The following is an 18,469-nucleotide window of genomic DNA, read 5'->3' as shown; positions in this document are numbered from 1 at the left end:
TGGCTCACTCCGAGCGCGTTCATTATTGCGTTCGCGGATGCGAGAGTCCAACTTGATGCACAAGGAAATTAATTCAGACAATTGTACAGGAAGGTCGCGGGTCGCCAGTTCGTCTTTGATCCGGTCAGAAAGTCCATGCCAGAAAGCTGCTACCAGGGCCTGATTGTTCCACTGAATCTCTGCGGCCAACGTCTGGAACTGAATGACATATTGTCCCATACTACGGGTACCTTGACGAAGTTGGATCAGGTCAGCAGAAGCTGATGTTGCACGACCAGGCTCGTCAAAGATCCGTCTGAAGGTTGACACGAATTCTGTGTAGTTGTTAATCAGAGGGTCAGCACGTTCCCACAGAGGAGACACCCAGCTCAGAGCAGATCCAGAAAGTAAGGAGATGATGTAGGCAACCTTGGATCTTGGCGTGGGGAAATTATGTGACAACAACTCAAACTGGATTTCACATTGGTTGAGAAACCCGCGACATAACTTTGGACTGCCATCATACTTGCTTGGCACGGGCAGGTGCAGACGTGACACTGGAGCTGATGCAGCCGGCGTAGAGGAACTCACAGTACTGGCAGGTGCTGGAGTAACAGGAACTGCAGAAGTGTGTACACTAGGCAGGGATTGCTGTAGTGTATCTATCCGGGAGGACATCCCTTGCAGGAACTGGAACATCTGCTGCTGCGCAGCCTCTTGACCATCCAGACGGGAGACCAGATTTTGCAAGGCCTCTGACCCCACACTCCGTCCACCATCCGAGTCCATCGATCCTGGACTTACTGTCAGATTGTGTTTTGACTGTGTCCCCGGAGGGGGCGCTAGTGGGTCAGTGGAGGTGGATGGGAGAAAACGAGGAGGCTGGATAACGTTTCTGCGCATGAGCGCAATGATATTTATTCAACAGATGGATAACAGAACGGCAGCAGAAACAATAATAATAATAAATGCAAATGTCAATCACACAGCGTAATAGCTGAAAGTCTTATGGCAACGGAATGAATGATGACTGAGAAATGATAACCGGTAAGATGATAAACAGATGAAATGATAACTTGTAAAGATGATTCTGGTATGGAAACCAGTGCAGGTTAAAACATGGAACTTGGTAGTGAGGATGTTAAATGGCAAACCTGGTAGCAGAGGCAGGAGTCTGACTAAGTCCACAGTGCAGGTGGTGAAGCACTGACAGCAAGCAAGCTGTATCACAGGTGGAAGAATGGAACACACCTGGAGTCAGTCTCTACTGCAAGGCTGAAGCACACAAGGTGGTGATAGGTGTGAAGCCTGTTGGTGGATGCAGGTTTTGCTGGGACTTGAAGTTCCACGGAGCTGTGTAAATAACCAGGAGTACAAGTCTTAGGTAGAGAGCCAGGAACACGGAGGAAACAGGAACAGATCCTTTCACATGGGTCGCAGGAGTGACACAAAGTCCAGGATGCCTGCAGACTGATCCTGCAGTCTCTTATATACCCCTTGGTTCATTGACATTGGTGGAGTGAGGGAAAGTGGGTGCGGCCAAGCACCGGATTGGCCGCTGTATGCTGACTGTTGGAAACTGTCATGGCGGCGCCCATGCCGCGGCCTAGCGGGAACGCGGCGTGCTACACGCCCGCTGTCACAGGAGCGCTCCCAGGCCCATGATGGCGTCCGATGGCAGGGACGTGGACGACAGATGACCGCAGGGACCCAGGACGGAGTCCGCAGCGGCGGACAGATGTCAGCTTGGTGAGTCGATTCCTGACATGCGGAATGTGAGGGTTAGGGTTAGGCACCAGGGGGAGGGTTAGGGTAAGGCTGCGGAATGGGGAGTTAGGCACTGGGTAGAGATTTAGAGTTAGGCTGTGGGACAGCAGGGTTAGCGTTTGGCATTAGCAGGAGGGTTATGGATAGGCTGCGGGCGGGTTAGGGTTAGGCACTAGTGGAAGGGTTAGGTAGGGGGATGGGAGGGTTGGCACTAGGGGGAGGGTTATAGCTAGGCTATGGGATCGATATCAGGGTTAGTTTTATGTCTCTATATATTAATATGATGACTGGGACTTGTGTAAGTATTGATGGGTTTTCCAGAGATATGTGTGAAAAGTGGTAAGACTGAACAGACCTGTTCGCAGTCAAGCCTAGCTCTGCAGTCTCTCATGAATGTATTTCAGACACAGCAGGCAGGCGGTGGGCTCACTTTTCTGCCTCTTGCTGACGGCATTTGATCACCGTGACCGGCCAGCCCACCTCCTAATAAGGACCCCGGCGCCACACAGTAAACTAAAGTGTCAGTGGCGCAATGGCTGCTATCAGGGACTGGGATCTCCCTCGCTATGAAGCGCTCTATCAGCAGAGCTGCCTCTGCCGACACCCTCCTGTGGCTCCATCCTCCTCCACTTAGCTCCGCCTGACTCAGGCACTCTCACAGGAACCACCACTGCACCCTGGCAATGTAGCTCCCTCTCACCCTGGCAGCCTCGTTGCCCTAACATCTGGGTCGGGGGCACTTCTATCTGTCCACGAGCCCCTTTCTCTCCCTCACCCTCCCCCCCTTCTTTCTGCCAAGGTCACGTGCTATTCAGAAGCTGACGTGCGGGTGAAAGTCCTGCTGGGTCCCATAATACTGCAGCATTGTACACTGTCACCAATGCAGATTTGTTTTCATGGGGGCAGCATCTGCACCAAAATATTAATTCCCCACATGCCTCTTATTTATTGCAGGGGGGGTGCCACATGCTGACTTGCTCCTCTATTTTAGCCAGAACTTTGGGCACAGAATGGGGGACAACGGAGGAGGTGCCCTCTTCTGGGCTAGAGCCCGGCGGCAACCGACAGTGTTGTCTCCTGGAGTTCCGCCACTGAATAACATACAGATAGTCTAGAGATGTGGCTTGACACTATTAGCATTAAATGCTAAAGTTGCATTACACTTTTTTGAACTTAATATAACACTATATTATAATCATGATAATATATACGCATAAGAGAACATTTTCTGGACAGTGATTAATAATAAGTAAATTTTCACTGTAAAATAAAATGAAATACAAACATAAAATTCAAATGAAATGAAACAAAAATCCAATGCTCTCTGCTTTACAAATCCAATGAGAATCTTCTATCTTGCTGTAATCCAAATGTCAATTAAGTAATGCGAATATACAACTGCCTCTACATATAATAGCGCGACACTAATGATTTCAGCACACTCAGTCAAGATACATCAACAGCCAATCAGTGCCTCTGATTGTCACCATTTTCATTGTATAATGGGGGTCATTCTGAGTTGATTGTAGCTGTGCTAAATACGAATATTCACACTGACATGCGGGGGGACGCCCAACACAGGGCTAGTCCGCCCTGCATGTCAGTGCCGGATCCCCCCCCCCCCCCCCGCAGAAGTGCAAAGGCATCGCACTGCGGCGATGCCTTTGCACTTCAAGAGTAGCTCCTGACCAGCGCAGACGTCACGCAGCCTCCACAGTCCGCCCCCCCAATGGTCCCGCCACACCTGCGTTGGCCGGACCGCACCCCCTAAACGGCGGCTTGACACCGCCATCCAGCCCCTTCCTGCCCAGCGACCGCCTCTGCCTCAGAGGCGATCACTAGGCAACGACGCTGGCATGCGTCGGCGCACTGCGCAGTTCCGACCCTAGCGAGCGATCAGGTCGGAATGACCCCCAATGTTCCTCTTGTCCTAGAGCACATCATTAGATACGCCTCCTAAAGGAAAGGTGGACATGTCATTACTGCTCTTGTACTATGCTTGCCAGCACCTGCCTGTACCATAGCCAGATTAAGGTGGGGGCGCAGGGCATACCGTACCCTGGCCCCCCCTCTGTCAGGGAGACCCCTGGCCGGAGCACACTGACATCACTAACTCTTCCTCTTGTGCAGCAGCAGAACCAGGCAGCCAGAATGTGAGCAGAACAGTATGCAGTGCAGGCAGAGACACAGTAGTATCAGGTTTTATGAATTACCAACCGAGCTTCCTTACCAGAGGAGAGATAGGAGGGGGAAGAGCGCTATATTTTTCTATGTGTATTTTAAGTAGTGATGTGCACCGGCAATTTTTCGGGTTTTGTGTTTTGGTTTTGGGTTCGGTTCCGCGGCCGTGTTTTGGGTTCGAACGCGTTTTGCCAAAACCTCACCGAATTTTTTTTGTCGGATTCGGGTGTGTTTTGGATTCGGGTGTTTTTTTCAAAAAACCCTAAAAAACAGCTTAAATCATTGAATTTGGGGGTCATTTTGATCCCATAGTATTATTAACCTCAATAACCATAATTTCCACTCATTTTCAGTCTATTCTGAACACCTCACACCTCACAATATTATTTTTAGTCCTAAAATTTGCACCGAGGTCGCTGGATGGCTAAGCTAAGCGACCCAAGTGGCCGACACAAACACCTGGCCCATCTAGGAGTGGCACTGCAGTGTCAGGCAGGATGGCCCTTCCAAAAAATACTCCCCAAACAGCACATGACGCAAAGAAGAAAAAAAAGAGGCGCAATGAGGTAGCTGTGTGAGTAAGCTAAGCGACCCTAGTGGCCGACACAAACACCTGGCCCATCTAGGAGTGGCACTGCAGTGTCACGCAGGATGGCCCTTCCAAAAAATACTCCCCAAACAGCACATGACGCAAAGAAGAAAAAATAGAGGCGCAATGAGGTAGCTGTGTGAGTTAGCTAAGCGACCCTAGTGGCCGACACAAACACCTGGCCCATCTAGGAGTGGCACTGCAGTGTCACGCAGGATGGCCCTTCCAAAAAATACTCCCCAAACAGCACATGACGCAAAGAAAAATGAAAGAAAAAAGAGGTGCAAGATGGAATTGTCCTTGGGCCCTCCCACCCACCCTTATGTTGTATAAACATGCACACTTTAACCAACCCATCATTTCAGCGACAGGGTCTGCCACACGACTGTGACTGAAATGACTGGTTGGTTTGGGCCCCCACCAAAAAAGAAGCAATCAATCTCTCTTTGCACAAACTGGCTCTACAGAGGCAAGATGTCCACCTCATCATCATCGTCCGATTCATCACCCCTTTCACTGTGTACATCCCCCTCCTCACAGATTATTAATTCGTCCCCACTGGAATCCACCATCTCAGGTCCCTGTGTACTTTCTGGAGGCAATTGCTGCTGGTGAATGTCTCCATGGAGGAATTGATTATAATTCATTTTAATGAACATCATCTTCTCCACATTTTCTGGAAGTAACCTCGTACGCCGATTGCTGACAAGGTGAGCGGCGGCACTAAACACTCTTTCGGAGTACACACTGGAGGGAGGGCAACTTAGGTAGAATAAAGCCAGTTTGTGCAAGGGCCTCCAAATTGCCTCTTTTCCCTGCCAGTATACGTACGGACTGTCTGACGTGCCTACTTGGATGCGGTCACTCATATAATCCTCCACCATTCTTTCAATGGTGAGAGAATCATATGCAGTGACAGTAGACGACATGTCAGTAATCGTTGGCAGGTCCTTCAGTCCGGACCAGATGTCAGCATCAGCAGTCGCTCCAGACTGCCCTGCATCACCGCCAGCGGGTGGGCTCGGAATTCGTAGCCTTTTCCTCGCACCCCCAGTTGCGGGAGAATGTGAAGGAGGAGATGTTGACAGGTCGCGTTCCGCTTGACTTGACAATTTTCTCACCAGCAGTTCTTTGAACCCCTGCAGACTTGTGTCTGCCGGAAAGAGAGATCCAACGTAGGTTTTAAATCTAGGATCGAGCACGGTGGCCAAAATGTAGTGCTCTGATTTCAACAGATTGACCACACGTGAATCCTGGTTAAGCGAATGAAGGGCTCCATCCACAAGTCCCACATGCCTAACGGAATCGCTCTGTTTTAGCTCCTCCTTCAATGCCTCCAGCTTCTTCTGCAAAAGCCTGATAAGGGGATTGACCTGACTCAGGCTGGCAGTGTCTGAACTGACTTCACGTGTGGCAAGTTCAAAGGGCAGCAGAACCTTGCACAACGTTGAAATCATTCTCCACTGCGCTTGAGACAGGTGCATTCCACCTCCTTTGCCTATATCGTGGCCAGATGTATAGGCTTGAATGGCCTTTTGCTGCTCCTCCATCCTCTGAAGCATATAGAGGGTTGAATTCAACCTCGTTACCACCTCTTGCTTCAGATGATGGCAGGGCAGGTTCAGGTTTTTTTGGTGGTGCTCCAGTCTTCTGTACGCGGTGCCTGTATGCCGAAAGTGGCCCGCAATTCGTCTGGCCACCAACAGCATCTCTTGCACGCCCCTGTCGTTTTTTTAAATAATTCTGCACCACCAAATTCAAGGTATGTGCAAAACATGGGACGTGCTGGAATTTGCCCAGATGTAATGCACGCACAATATTGCTGGCGTTGTCCGATGCCACAAATCCCCAGGAGAGTCCAATTGGGGTAAGCCATTCTGCGATGATCTTCCTCAGTTGCCGTAAGAGGTTTTCAGCTGTGTGCGTATTCTGGAAAGCGGTGATACAAAGCGTAGCCTGCCTAGGAACGAGTTGGCGTTTGCGAGATGCTGCTACTGGTGCCGCCGCTGCTGTTCTTGCAGCGGGAGGCAATACATCTACCCAGTGGGCTGTCACAGTCATGTAGTCCTGAGTCTGCCCTGCTCCACTTGTCCACATGTCCGGGGTTAAGTGGACATTGGGTACAACTGCATTTTTTAGAACACTGGTGAGTCTTTTTCTGACGTCCGTGTACATTCTCGGTATCGCCTGCCTAGAGAAGTGGAACCTAGATGGTATTTGGTAATGGGGGCACACTACCTCAAGAAATTGTCTAGTTCCCTGTGAACTAACGGCGGATACCGGACGCACGTCTAACACCAACATAGTTGTCAAGGCCTCAGTTATCCGCTTTGCAACAGGATGACTGCTGTGATATTTCATCTTCCTCGCAAAGGACTGTTGGACAGTCAATTGCTTACTGGAAGTAGTACAAGTGGTCTTCCGACTTCCCCTCTGGGATGACGATCGACTCCCAGCAGGTACAACAGCAGCGCCAGCAGCAGTAGGCGTTACACTCAAGGATGCATCGGAGGAATCCCAGGCAGGAGAGGACTCGTCAGACTTGCCAGTGACATGGCCTGCAGGACCATTGGCTTTCCTGGGTAGGGAGGAAATTGACACTGAGGGAGTTGGTGGTGTGGTTTGCACGAGCTTGGTTACAAGAGGAAGGTATTTACTGGTCAGTGGACTGCTTCCACTGTCGCCCAAAGTTTTTGAACTTGTCACTGACTTATTATGAATGCGCTGCAGGTGACGTATAATGGAGGATGTTCCGAGGTGGTTAACGTCCTTACCCCTACTTATTACAGCTTGACAAAGGCAACAAACACAAGGCTTGACACCTGTTGTCCGCATTTCTGTTGAAATACTTTCACACTGAAGAGCTGATTTTTTTGGTATTTTCACCAGGCATGTCAATGGCCATATTCCTCCCACGGACAACAGGTGTCTCCCCGGGTGCCTGACTTAAACAAACCACCTCACCATCAGAATCCTCCTTGCCAATTTCCTCCCCAGCGCCAGCAACACCCATATCCTCATCCTGGTGTACTTCAACACTGACATCTTCAATTTCACTATCAGGAACTGGACTGCGGGTGCTCCTTTCAACACTTGCAGGGGGCGTGCAAATGGTGGAAGGCGCAAGCTCTTCCCGTCCAGTGTTGGGAAGGTCAGGCATCGCAACCGACACAATTGGACTCTCCTTTGGGATTTGGGATTTCGAAGAATGCACAGTTCTTTGCTGTGCTTTTGCCGCAAGTCTTTTCTTTTTTCTAGCGAGAGGATGAGTGCTTCCATCCTCATGTGAAGCTGAACCACTAGCCATGAACATAGGCCAGGGCCTCAGCCGTTCCTTGCCACTCCGTGTCGTAAATGGCATATTGGCAAGTTTACGCTTCTCCTCAGACGCTTTTAATTTAGATTTTTGGGTCATTTTTTTACTGATCTTTTGTGTTTTGGATTTTACATGCTCTGTACTATGACATTGGGCATCGACCTTGGCAGACGACGTTGATGGCATTTCATCGTCTCGGCCATGACTAGTGGCAGCAGCTTCAGCACGAGGTGGAAGTGGATCTTGATCTTTCCCTATTTTTTTAACCTCCACATTTTTGTTCTCCATATTTTGCGCACAACTAAAAGCCACCACAGGTATACAATGTAGATGGATGGATAGTATACTATTATTACTTATACTTATGGATGACGAGTGACGACACAGAGGTAGGTACAGCCGTGGCCTACCGTACTGCTGCTTAGTGCTTATATATATAATATACTGTATAACGGACCTGGTGGACACTGTCAGCAGACTGCTAAACAAACTAGTATGAAGAAAGAAAAAAAACACCACAGGTATACAATGTAGATGGATGGATAGTATTAGTATTACTTATACTTATGGACGACGAGTGCACTGACGACACAGAGGTAGGTACAGCTGTGGCCTACCGTACTGCTGCTTAGTGCTTATATATATAATATACTGTATAACGGACCTGGTGGACACTGTCAGCAGACTGCTAAACAAACTAGTATGAAGAAAGAAAAAAAAAAACACCACAGGTATACAATGTAGATGGATGGATAGTATTAGTATTACTTATACTTATGGACGACGCGTGCACTGACGACACAGAGGTAGGTACAGCCGTGGCCTACCGTACTGCTGCTTAGTGCTTATATATATAATATACTGTATAACAGACCTGGTGGACACTGTCAGCAGACTGCTGAACAAACTAGTATGAAGAAAGAAAAAAAAAATTCCACAGGTATACAATGTAGATGGATGGATAGTATTAGTATTACTTATACTTATGGACGACGAGTGCACTGACGACACAGAGGTAGGTACAGCCATGGCCTACCGTACTGCTGCTTAGTGCTTATATATATAATATACTGTATAACGGACCTGGTGGACACTGTCAGCAGACTGCTAAACAAACTAGTATGAAGAAAGAAAAAAAAAACACCACAGGTATACAATGTAGATGGATGGATAGTATTAGTATTACTTATACTTATGGACGACGAGTGCACTGACGACACAGAGGTAGGTACAGCTGTGGCCTACCGTACTGCTGCTTAGTGCTTATATATATAATATACTGTATAACGGACCTGGTGGACACTGTCAGCAGACTGCTAAACAAACTAGTATGAAGAAAGAAAAAAAAAACACCACAGGTATACAATGTAGATGGATGGATAGTATTAGTATTACTTATACTTATGGACGACGAGTGCACTGACGACACAGAGGTAGGTACAGCCGTGGCCTACCGTACTGCTGCTTAGTGCTTATATATATAATATACTGTATAACAGACCTGGTGGACACTGTCAGCAGACTGCTGAACAAACTAGTATGAAGAAAGAAAAAAAAAACTCCACAGGTATACAATGTAGATGGATGGATAGTATAGTATTACTTATACTTATGGACGACGAGTGCACTGACGACACAGAGGTAGGTACAGCCGTGGCCTACCGTACTGCTGCTTAGTGCTTATATATATAATATACTGTATAACGGAACTGGTGGACACTGTCAGCAGACTGCTAAACAAACTAGTATGAAGAAAGAAAAAAAAAACACCACAGGTATACAATGTAGATGGATGGATAGTATTAGTATTACTTATACTTATGGACGACGAGTGCACTGACGACACAGAGGTAGGTACAGCCATGGCCTACCGTACTGCTGCTTAGTGCTTATATATATAATATACTGTATAACGGACCTGGTGGACACTGTCAGCAGACTGCTGAACAAACTAGTATGAAGAAAGAAAAAAAAAACACCACAGGTATACAATGTAGATGGATGGATAGTATAGTATTACTTATACTTATGGACGATGAGTGCACTGACGACACAGAGGTAGGTACAGCCGTGGCCTACCATACTGCTGCTTAGTGCTTATATATATAATATACTGTATAACGGACCTGGTGGACACTGTCAGCAGACTGCTAAACAAACTAGCATGAAGAAAGAAAAAAAAACACCACAGTGTTTTTCAGGCAGACAAACGTATACTGGACTGGTGGTCACTGTCAGCAAAACTGTGCACTGTACTCCTGCTATAACTGCTCCCCAGTCCCCACAATTAGGCAGTGTGAGCAGTGCACTCAGCACAGATATATCATGCAGCAGTGCAGCACACTGAGTGAGCACAGATATGGTGGAGACTTTTTTTCAGGCAGAGAAACAAAGGATTAAACTAATCAAAACCCTGCACTGTACTCCCTAACAGCTGCTCCTCGTCCCCCCAATTATAACTAACTAAGTCACTCTGTGTTCTACTATAACGGAGAGGACGCCAGCCACGTCCTCTCCCTATCAATCTCAATGCACGTGTGAAAATGGCGGCGACGCGCGGCTCCCTTATATAGAATCCGAGTCTCGCGAGAATCCGACAGCGGGATGATGACGTTCGGGCGCGCTCGGGTTAACCGAGCAAGGCGGGAGGATCCGAGTCGCTCGGACCCGTGTAAAAAAAAGGTGAAGTTCGGGCGGGTTCGGATTCCGAGGAACCGAACCCGCTCATCACTAATTTTAAGGTTAAGTTATCTTTGTTCCACTATAAGAAAAGTTTATTAAATAGTTGTCTCTCAACTAGGTGGAGCTATAAACAGTACCCAGGCATTATTAAACTATTAGTTTATTCTAATATACACCATCGGTTTATTTAATATACACAATCCATACCTTTCAACATGACCCATTCCAGGAGGGACAAAATGCTCTCTACCTGGACTTCCCTCTTGATTTATGATTGCAATCACCTCTGTTGAAACACCTTTCTTATCAATTAAATAGTTCAACACAGGTGACTACAATCATATAGTAAGAGGGAAGTCCAGGTAGAGAGAATCTTGACCCTCCTGGAATGGGCCATGTAGGGAGGTATGCACAGTGTAATATACACCCCCCTTCCCCTGAGCCCCCTGTCTTAAGTGCCCTGATCCCCCCCAAGACTTAATCTGGTCCTGGCCTGTTCCCAGTCCTTTCTCTCCAGGCGTTAGAAGACACAAAGGGCAAGGTGACATGAATTATCGGAGTTTGAAAAGTGTACCTACTAACAGGGGCGGATCCAGAAAAAAATTACAGGGGGGGCACCATAAGGGGCGTGGCTTCATTGGAATGGGCGTGGCTTCGTTTTAATGGGCGTGGTATTGCAGGAAAAGACTACCTTATACCCCAGTTTTGCAACCTGCACGCCCAGACGTTGGCCACCACAGGAAAGAAAAATAATCCTGATTCATGCCCCTTACATTATTTGTCATTTTTCCTCCTTATAGTAATGCCCAGTATACATTATGCCACATACTGCAATGGCCCTTAGACATTATGCCACACACAATAATGCACATGACACAGTATGCACACACCATAATGCCCCCGACACATTATGCCACACACCGTAATGCCCCCGACACATTATGCCACACACTATAATGCCTGTGACACATTATGACAGGAATTGCAATGCCCGTTATACATTATGCTACACACTGCACTGCCCCTGATACATTATAGCACATACAATGTCTGTGACACATTATGCCACACACTGCAATGACCTTGAGACATTATACCACAATGCCCGTGATATAGTATACCATACACCGTAATGCCTGTGACACATACCGCAATGCCCGTTATACCCTATGCCACACACCGCAATGCCCGTTATATATTATGCCACACTGCAATGACCCTGAGACATTATACCACATACCACAATGCCCGTGATATAGCATACCACACACCGTAATGCCTGACACATTATGACACACACCGCAATGTCCGTGATACATTATGCCACACACTGCAATGACCCTGAGACATTATACCACATATCACAATGCCAGCGATATAGTATACCATACACCGTAATGCCTGTGACACACTATGACACACACCGCAATGTCCGTGATACATTATGCCACACACCGTATGCCCATTACACATTAAGTCCTACAGTAAGGCTTCTAATTACTTTTCAAATACCTGCTCGTTGTCAGGGGTTTCATGCACTGGGTGTCATGCTCGTTGCCAGGGGTTTCATGCTCTTGGTTCCATGCACGGTGCCAGGGGTTTTCATGCTCAGGGTGTCATGCTCGTTGCCAGGGGTTTCATGCACTGGGTGTCATGCTCGTTGCCAGGGGTTTCATGCACTGGGTGTCATTGCTCGTTGCCAGGGGTTTCATGCACTGGGTGTCATGCTCGTTGCTAGGAGGTAGTCCTTGTTGCTAGGGCTGTGCTCCCAGTGCCACATATGTCCCCAGTGCCAGATATTCCCCCACGGTGCCAGGTACTCACATGCCCCCAGTGCCAAATATAGCCCCCCCCCCATGTGCCAGGTACACATATACCCCCCCAGTGCCACATATGCCCCCAGTGCCACATATGCCCCGACAGTGCCACATATGCCCCCAGTGCCAGATATCCCCCCCCAGTGCTATATATGCCCCCCAGTGCCACATATGCCCCAGTGCCAGATATTCCCCCCCAGTGCCACATATGCCCCCAGTGCCAGATATTCCCCCCCCCCCGTGCCACATATGCCCCCAGTGCCAGACATTCCCCCCCCCAGTGCCACATATGCCCCAGTGCCAGATATCCCCCCCCCCAGTGCCACATATGCCCCCAGTGCCAGATATCCCCCCCCCCAGTGCCACATATGCCCCCAGTGCCAGATATTCCCCCCCCCCCCAGTGCCATATATGCCCCCAGTGACAGATATTCCCCCCAGTGCCATATATGTCCCCAGTGCCAGATATTCTCCCCCCCCCTCCCTGCCAAATATGCACCCAGTGCCAGATATTCCCCCCCAGTGCCAGATATGCCCCCTCAGTGCGCCCCCCCCCCCCCCGCTTCCTCCGCCGCCGCCGCCGCTGCTCCCCCCGCTCCCCTGCTGTTAGGAGGGACACGGAGGGCACAGTGCACGCCTCCCTGTGTCCCTCCTGTGTCTCCGGCGGCCGCGGGTCACTCTAATAAAGGAAGTGCTCACAAACGGCACTTCCTTTATGAGACCCGCGGCCGCCGGAGACCCAGGAGGGACACAGGGAGGCGTGCACTGTGCCCTCTGTGTCCCTCCTAACAGCAGGGGAGGAAAAGAGACTGCAGACTGACATGCGGACGCTCGTCCACATGTCAGTCTGACTGCACTAAATCAGTGGCGCCCCCGCAGCCCCTCGCCCCCAAGCCACCGCGAGGGCTGCGGGCTGCGGCGTGCGCATAAAATAAAAATACACAAATCAACTAAAAATGACAGGGGTGCACGTGCCTTGGTGCCCCCCCCCTAAATCCGCCACTGCCTACTAATATCAGAGAGCGGTGGGAAGCTCTCCTGACTGCATTTGCCAGTATCTCTCCAGTCTTCTGTCCACTTGAAGTAACTCGACGTGACATTGATTCCACATTTTGCTGGGCTAAAGGGGATCCTACACGATACTATACACCTATTCCAAGACTTTTCCACTCCAGTGTATATACAGTGACATTTCTAGAGACAGGTGAGCCTTGCGATTGCACGGGGCTCCCGCTGCGGCACTTTGTGGCTCCTTCTGCTCCCCATCCTCACTCTTCCATAGTACTCCACTCAGGGGGCAGAGTTTCACGGAATGACGCAATTGCATCATGACGTTGCAAGGCAATCGTGTCATTTCGTGAAACTCCACCATCCCCCAGAGCGGAGTAATATGGGCGGGAAGAGGGAGAGCAGAATATCAGCACAGGTGGGCTGTCACCCGCCGGCGAGTATACACCCTTGGCAACGAGCATTACCCTTGACAACGAACATTAACCTTGGCAACGAGCATGGATCCCAGAGCATGGAACCCCTGGTAATGAGCAGGTAATTTAAAAGTAATTAGAAGCTTTACGGTAGGGCATAATATATCATGGGTATTGCGGTGTGTGGCATATTATGGTGCAGGGGGCATAATATGGTGCAAGGGACATTGCTGTGTGGGACTTATATGGTGGAGTGTTTTTTTTCTGTGGTGGCCGAGGTTGTGAAGCCATGCCTATTTTAGTGAGGTCATGCCCATTTTAGCGAGACCACAAAATAGTTTTTTTTATGTCTATGAAAGGGAAGGGTCATTTTTGAATGTCTATGGTTGGGGGTGGCACATTTTTTTGGAATGCTCGCACTAAGCTAAATTGTCTAGAAGCAGCCCTGTGTATATATGCATTCCAACGTTATGTAGGCATGTATATAAATGTGTATATCATGATATAGAAACACATGTACATTATGTCTACCTCTAAATGTGCCACTAAAGGTTCACTATATACTCGTAAATTTTTTTAATTCTTAACATCTAGTCCTGATTCGGTCACAATTAACCAATTGTTTAGAGGCTGTATATGCATTGGAGGCGCAGTGCACTTGTGTTGCGTTGGTGCTCCGGTGCCCTGTTAGAAGCAGCCTAATTGACAGGCTGCAGGCATTTCAGAGTGGTGACGAGGAGCGCTGCAGAAAAAGGGAGTTTGTTGGCCCCATTTTCTGGTTGTGCTGAAGCCAGTAGTTGCATCCTCAGACGCAGCTTCACTTGCCCCAGCGTCGTTTTGCCAGACATCCTGAGCAACCTGAGGGCTGCTCAGATGTCTTATTGGCCAGCCGATGTTCGCTCTGTGGATCCGATGCTGGTTCTTCGGATGCAGGAGCAGATCTGAGAAGCCAGCAGTGGGTGTCTTTTTTTTTCAATAGATACCATTTGTGGCATTGGCATATGAACTCAAATCCGCTGCGACTGAAGACATAGCACTGCTGCACATTGCATCCACTACTGAAACAGACCATCAAACCAGTACTTCACCCCAGTGGAGAGTCTCTATCCACCACTCTGTCATGGATCTATGTGGTGGGGGTGTGGCTACTCAGCAAAGGACTGTGGGGAGCAGCCAATCACTCACACAACCACTGGTGCAGCCACTTCCCAGATACAGCTGAGCCCGGCCAGTGGCTTGTTCTTGAAAAAGCAAGACTTGTCCGATCCTGCCAATGCTGGCAGCAGGGGTGGAAGTTCATACTAGGACCCTGTAGGCAAGATAGTTGATGGCTCCCCTCCCCTCTTTCCTGTTCACATTCAATCACTACCAACACCCTGTCCCACCAGAACCTAGGTACACACTCTCTCCAGGGGCCCAGAGATGGTAAGGATATACTAATTACCTGGGCCTGAGCTTGTTGCCACCTGCAAGGAGAAAGGGACGTGAAACCCCCCTCAGTAAATCCTGTGTTTGCCCCTGGATGGTTACCATCAATGGTGATGTGGCACAAACTATTGATGGCAGCTGCCTATTCTGTGTGGTGCCGTTGATGGTTTTGCTATCTGTTTCTGGGCATGCGCAGCGGCTGCCGCTTCTTCTATATGAGAGCAGGGGGCGGGACTAAGCTGTAACTGATAGGCCTGTCAAAGGGGCGGAACATGATAGAAACTTTAAAATATATCAAGGGTCTTAAAGTTCAGAAGGGAAACATTCTTCAAAGGAAGAGAAGTATTAGAACTTGAGGACATACACTGAGGCTGGAGGTTCAGGGGAAATTTAAGGAAAAATTACTTCACAGAAAGGCTAGTGGATAAGTGGAATAGCCTCAGGCTAAGACTAGAGGCTAAGACTGTAGAGCAATTTAAACATGCTTGGGATAGGCATATGAATATCCTTACAAAGAATTAAGGTTCAAAAAGGGTTGAGATTACCTAAAGGATAAAAAAAGGGGCAGACTAGATGGGCCAAGTGGTTCTTATCTGCCATGAAATTCTATGTTTCTATGTTCCTGGCTTTTACACACAGTGGCTGAAGCAGCAGCAACACTGACACCGTCAGGACAAAAAAAAACAACATTGGGCAGATAGCTACCATAGATGGCGGGAAAACATCTGGCTACATGACATAAATGGTAAAAGTATCCAATATCAGTCATAGACTATCGATGGTCGACGACCATCCCTACATCAACTCCTAAGTCTCTATCCAGTCCGTGATCATTTCCATACTGTAACAAAAGCTCTAATTTTTTTATTGCATTATTCTAGGGCAAAAATGAAAATTAATTAGAACTAGATTTAGGAAATAGTAAATGCAATGAAATAGGGATTTTTTTCGCATTAATACTATAAAAGTATGAGAAGTAAATCCTTTATTATTTAGTATTACACAATAGGTTTGCAAGGAGAGGTTCATGAGTACTTAAATGGTATGGCATTTTTTTGGTCTAAGATATTGTTTTAAGATAAATTATAATTTTTTCAGTGCCTAAAATGGAGCATCCCAAGTACCAGCATGACCTCCCAGTCCTGCGGAATGTTCCTGCATCTGCTCTCCACATCCAAGCATCAGACCGAATATTCCAGCTGGCAAAACCTAAAACTCGCAAAGCTATCTTTGAAGAGTATGACCCATACAGGATCTCCTCTTCTGCTAAGAATGCCAATGCATCACCTCGTATTGTTGAGCTCTGTATACCTCCTGCTCGCAGGCACATCATAAGAAAGTCTTGAATATTCTTTTTACCGCTACATCAAAATAGAAGAATCAACTGTATTTAAAATTACATCAATAAAAAAAAAAGCTCTGATTTTGGCTCAGTTGTTGTCAGTGACATAAAAAAGTACTTTTGTACTCCTGTGCATCTCAAACATTGCGCACTAAGCGGAGGGTATGGTTGATATCAGATTAGTTCAAGGCTAAGTATCATCCATTACAGTAGAATCCTTATGTGCAGGGCCGGACTGGTCCTCAGGGGTAAGGGAGGAAACCCCCAATGGGCCCCACTGCCTGGGGGGGGGGGGGGCCTCCTCAACTTCTAGGGATCAGGTTCCAGACTGTGCACTAATTATACATTATACATATGTTATATTATACTGCACAGAGCTATGGTGTATTTCTACAGTGCATTGCTGTTATTAATCTGGTACATTATCAGGAATGCTCTAGAAGTAATTACTGTGTATATTTATCAAGGGGCCCAGACCATGAACTCACTAATGGTTAGCCAAGCCTCTGTGGTGACCCATCTGGAGACTGGCCACACCCCTTAACACAGGCCCCTACCATTGCATTCCACTGGTGGGCCCTTAATGCCCCAGTCCGACACTGCTTATGTTTAATTCAGACCAAGACCATGATATATTATTTGCTTTCCAATAAAAGACCATTATGTGCTTTTAGTTCTACTGTACATTTGCAAGTTTGTTTACAAGTTGTCTGGGCATAAAGAAGTTGCAAATGAAGATCCCTTTGCCCCTCCCACATGGGGGGAAAGTATTTTCACACACTATTACAACAGACTGCATTTTCAGCGTCTATGAGAGGCCTAAAAATGTTTCTAATCATTCTGCTGTCTGAGGTGGCAAATAAAATGGCTTCCCTTGTTATTGGTATCTACATAAGAGCAATTGTACATGTGGCCTCCTTAGTATGTTTCCTTGCACTGCAAAGGCTCTCAAAAGTGTGATCTACAGAGCACTGGGCCTAATGGAGACCTGATCGTTTTTGTGCAAAATCACACAGCGGGCAATTATCGAATGACTGCACATGCGTACGGATCGTAATGCACAGTCGCAAGGCCAAACTGTGAAAAAATCCTGCGTCTTTTTATTTTTTATTTTTTTATTGTTTATTTAGTTTTCAAGTTATAAAGGATTACATTATCCCCCCAAAGCACGTAGGGCATATCCGTAAAACAACATTTTACCAAGAGCAGAGATATAATCTGAAAATAAAGGTCATGGGGTTCCCATAATAAAAAACATCACATTGATAACAAAAGAAATAGAGATAAAATATACACCGAGAGCAACAGAAGCAGTCCGATTAAGTAGGAACCAAGAAATAATCTCGTGACTGTACCAGTAAAGAAAGGAAGGATAAAGAAAAAGCAAGATAAAAGAGAAGAGAAGGGAAAGACGAGGAAAGTATAGAGTAGGGGGAGAAAAGACAGAGTCGGAGGATCCGCCAGTGCGCCTCTTTATATAGCAAATACCGCTCGGAGCGCTAGTGCAAGATAGAAGGTAATACTTAAGGTACACGAAAAGGTAATATTAAGGATGGTCACATGTCTACTCGATAGGTTAGGAGATTACCAAAATCACAGTAGGAGTGCCATAGAACCCTCAGGGGAGCGTATTCTACGTGCTGGAGCTTGGGAGTCGAACCATAATTTCCAAATCAGAAGAAACTGGAAAGATCTGTTATGGAGGTATGCAGTGATTTTTTCCATGCTTGCGAAGTACCAAACTTTATCAATGACCCGCTTAATAGGGGGGGCCTCCCTCTGTTTCCAGTGGAGGGCAATTGCGCATCGAGCAGCATTTAAAATCTGTGTCAGTAATTTACCGGAAGTTGGAGGTGTGTTAATAATGGGGAGGCCCAGCAGAAAAGACCAAGGGTCTTTAGATACCTGGGTCTGGAGCACTGTACTTATCAGGTGTGCGACTGCG

General features: G+C 47.6%; 1 protein-coding gene across 3 annotated transcripts in view; it reads left to right on the top strand.

Annotated features, from left to right (window-relative positions):
• The window catches only part of SPMAP2 (sperm microtubule associated protein 2), a 361,513-nt gene extending 344,917 nt beyond the window's left edge, over positions 1–16,596 (top strand). For all 3 annotated transcript variants that reach the window (XM_063923633.1, XM_063923548.1, XM_063923456.1), the window contains one exon: positions 16,281–16,596. In XM_063923633.1, coding sequence (XP_063779703.1) covers positions 16,281–16,528 — 248 coding nt within the window. In that variant the 3' untranslated portion in view covers positions 16,529–16,596. The remainder of the gene's footprint in view (positions 1–16,280) is intronic.
• Positions 16,597–18,469: the final 1,873 nt, after the last annotated feature.

This window comes from Pseudophryne corroboree, chromosome 1, assembly GCF_028390025.1.
Source record: "Pseudophryne corroboree isolate aPseCor3 chromosome 1, aPseCor3.hap2, whole genome shotgun sequence".
Classification (NCBI taxonomy): domain Eukaryota; kingdom Metazoa; phylum Chordata; class Amphibia; order Anura; family Myobatrachidae; genus Pseudophryne; species Pseudophryne corroboree.
Note: the sequence above shows the minus strand (reverse complement) of the source record. Positions and strands in the feature narration are given on the sequence as shown.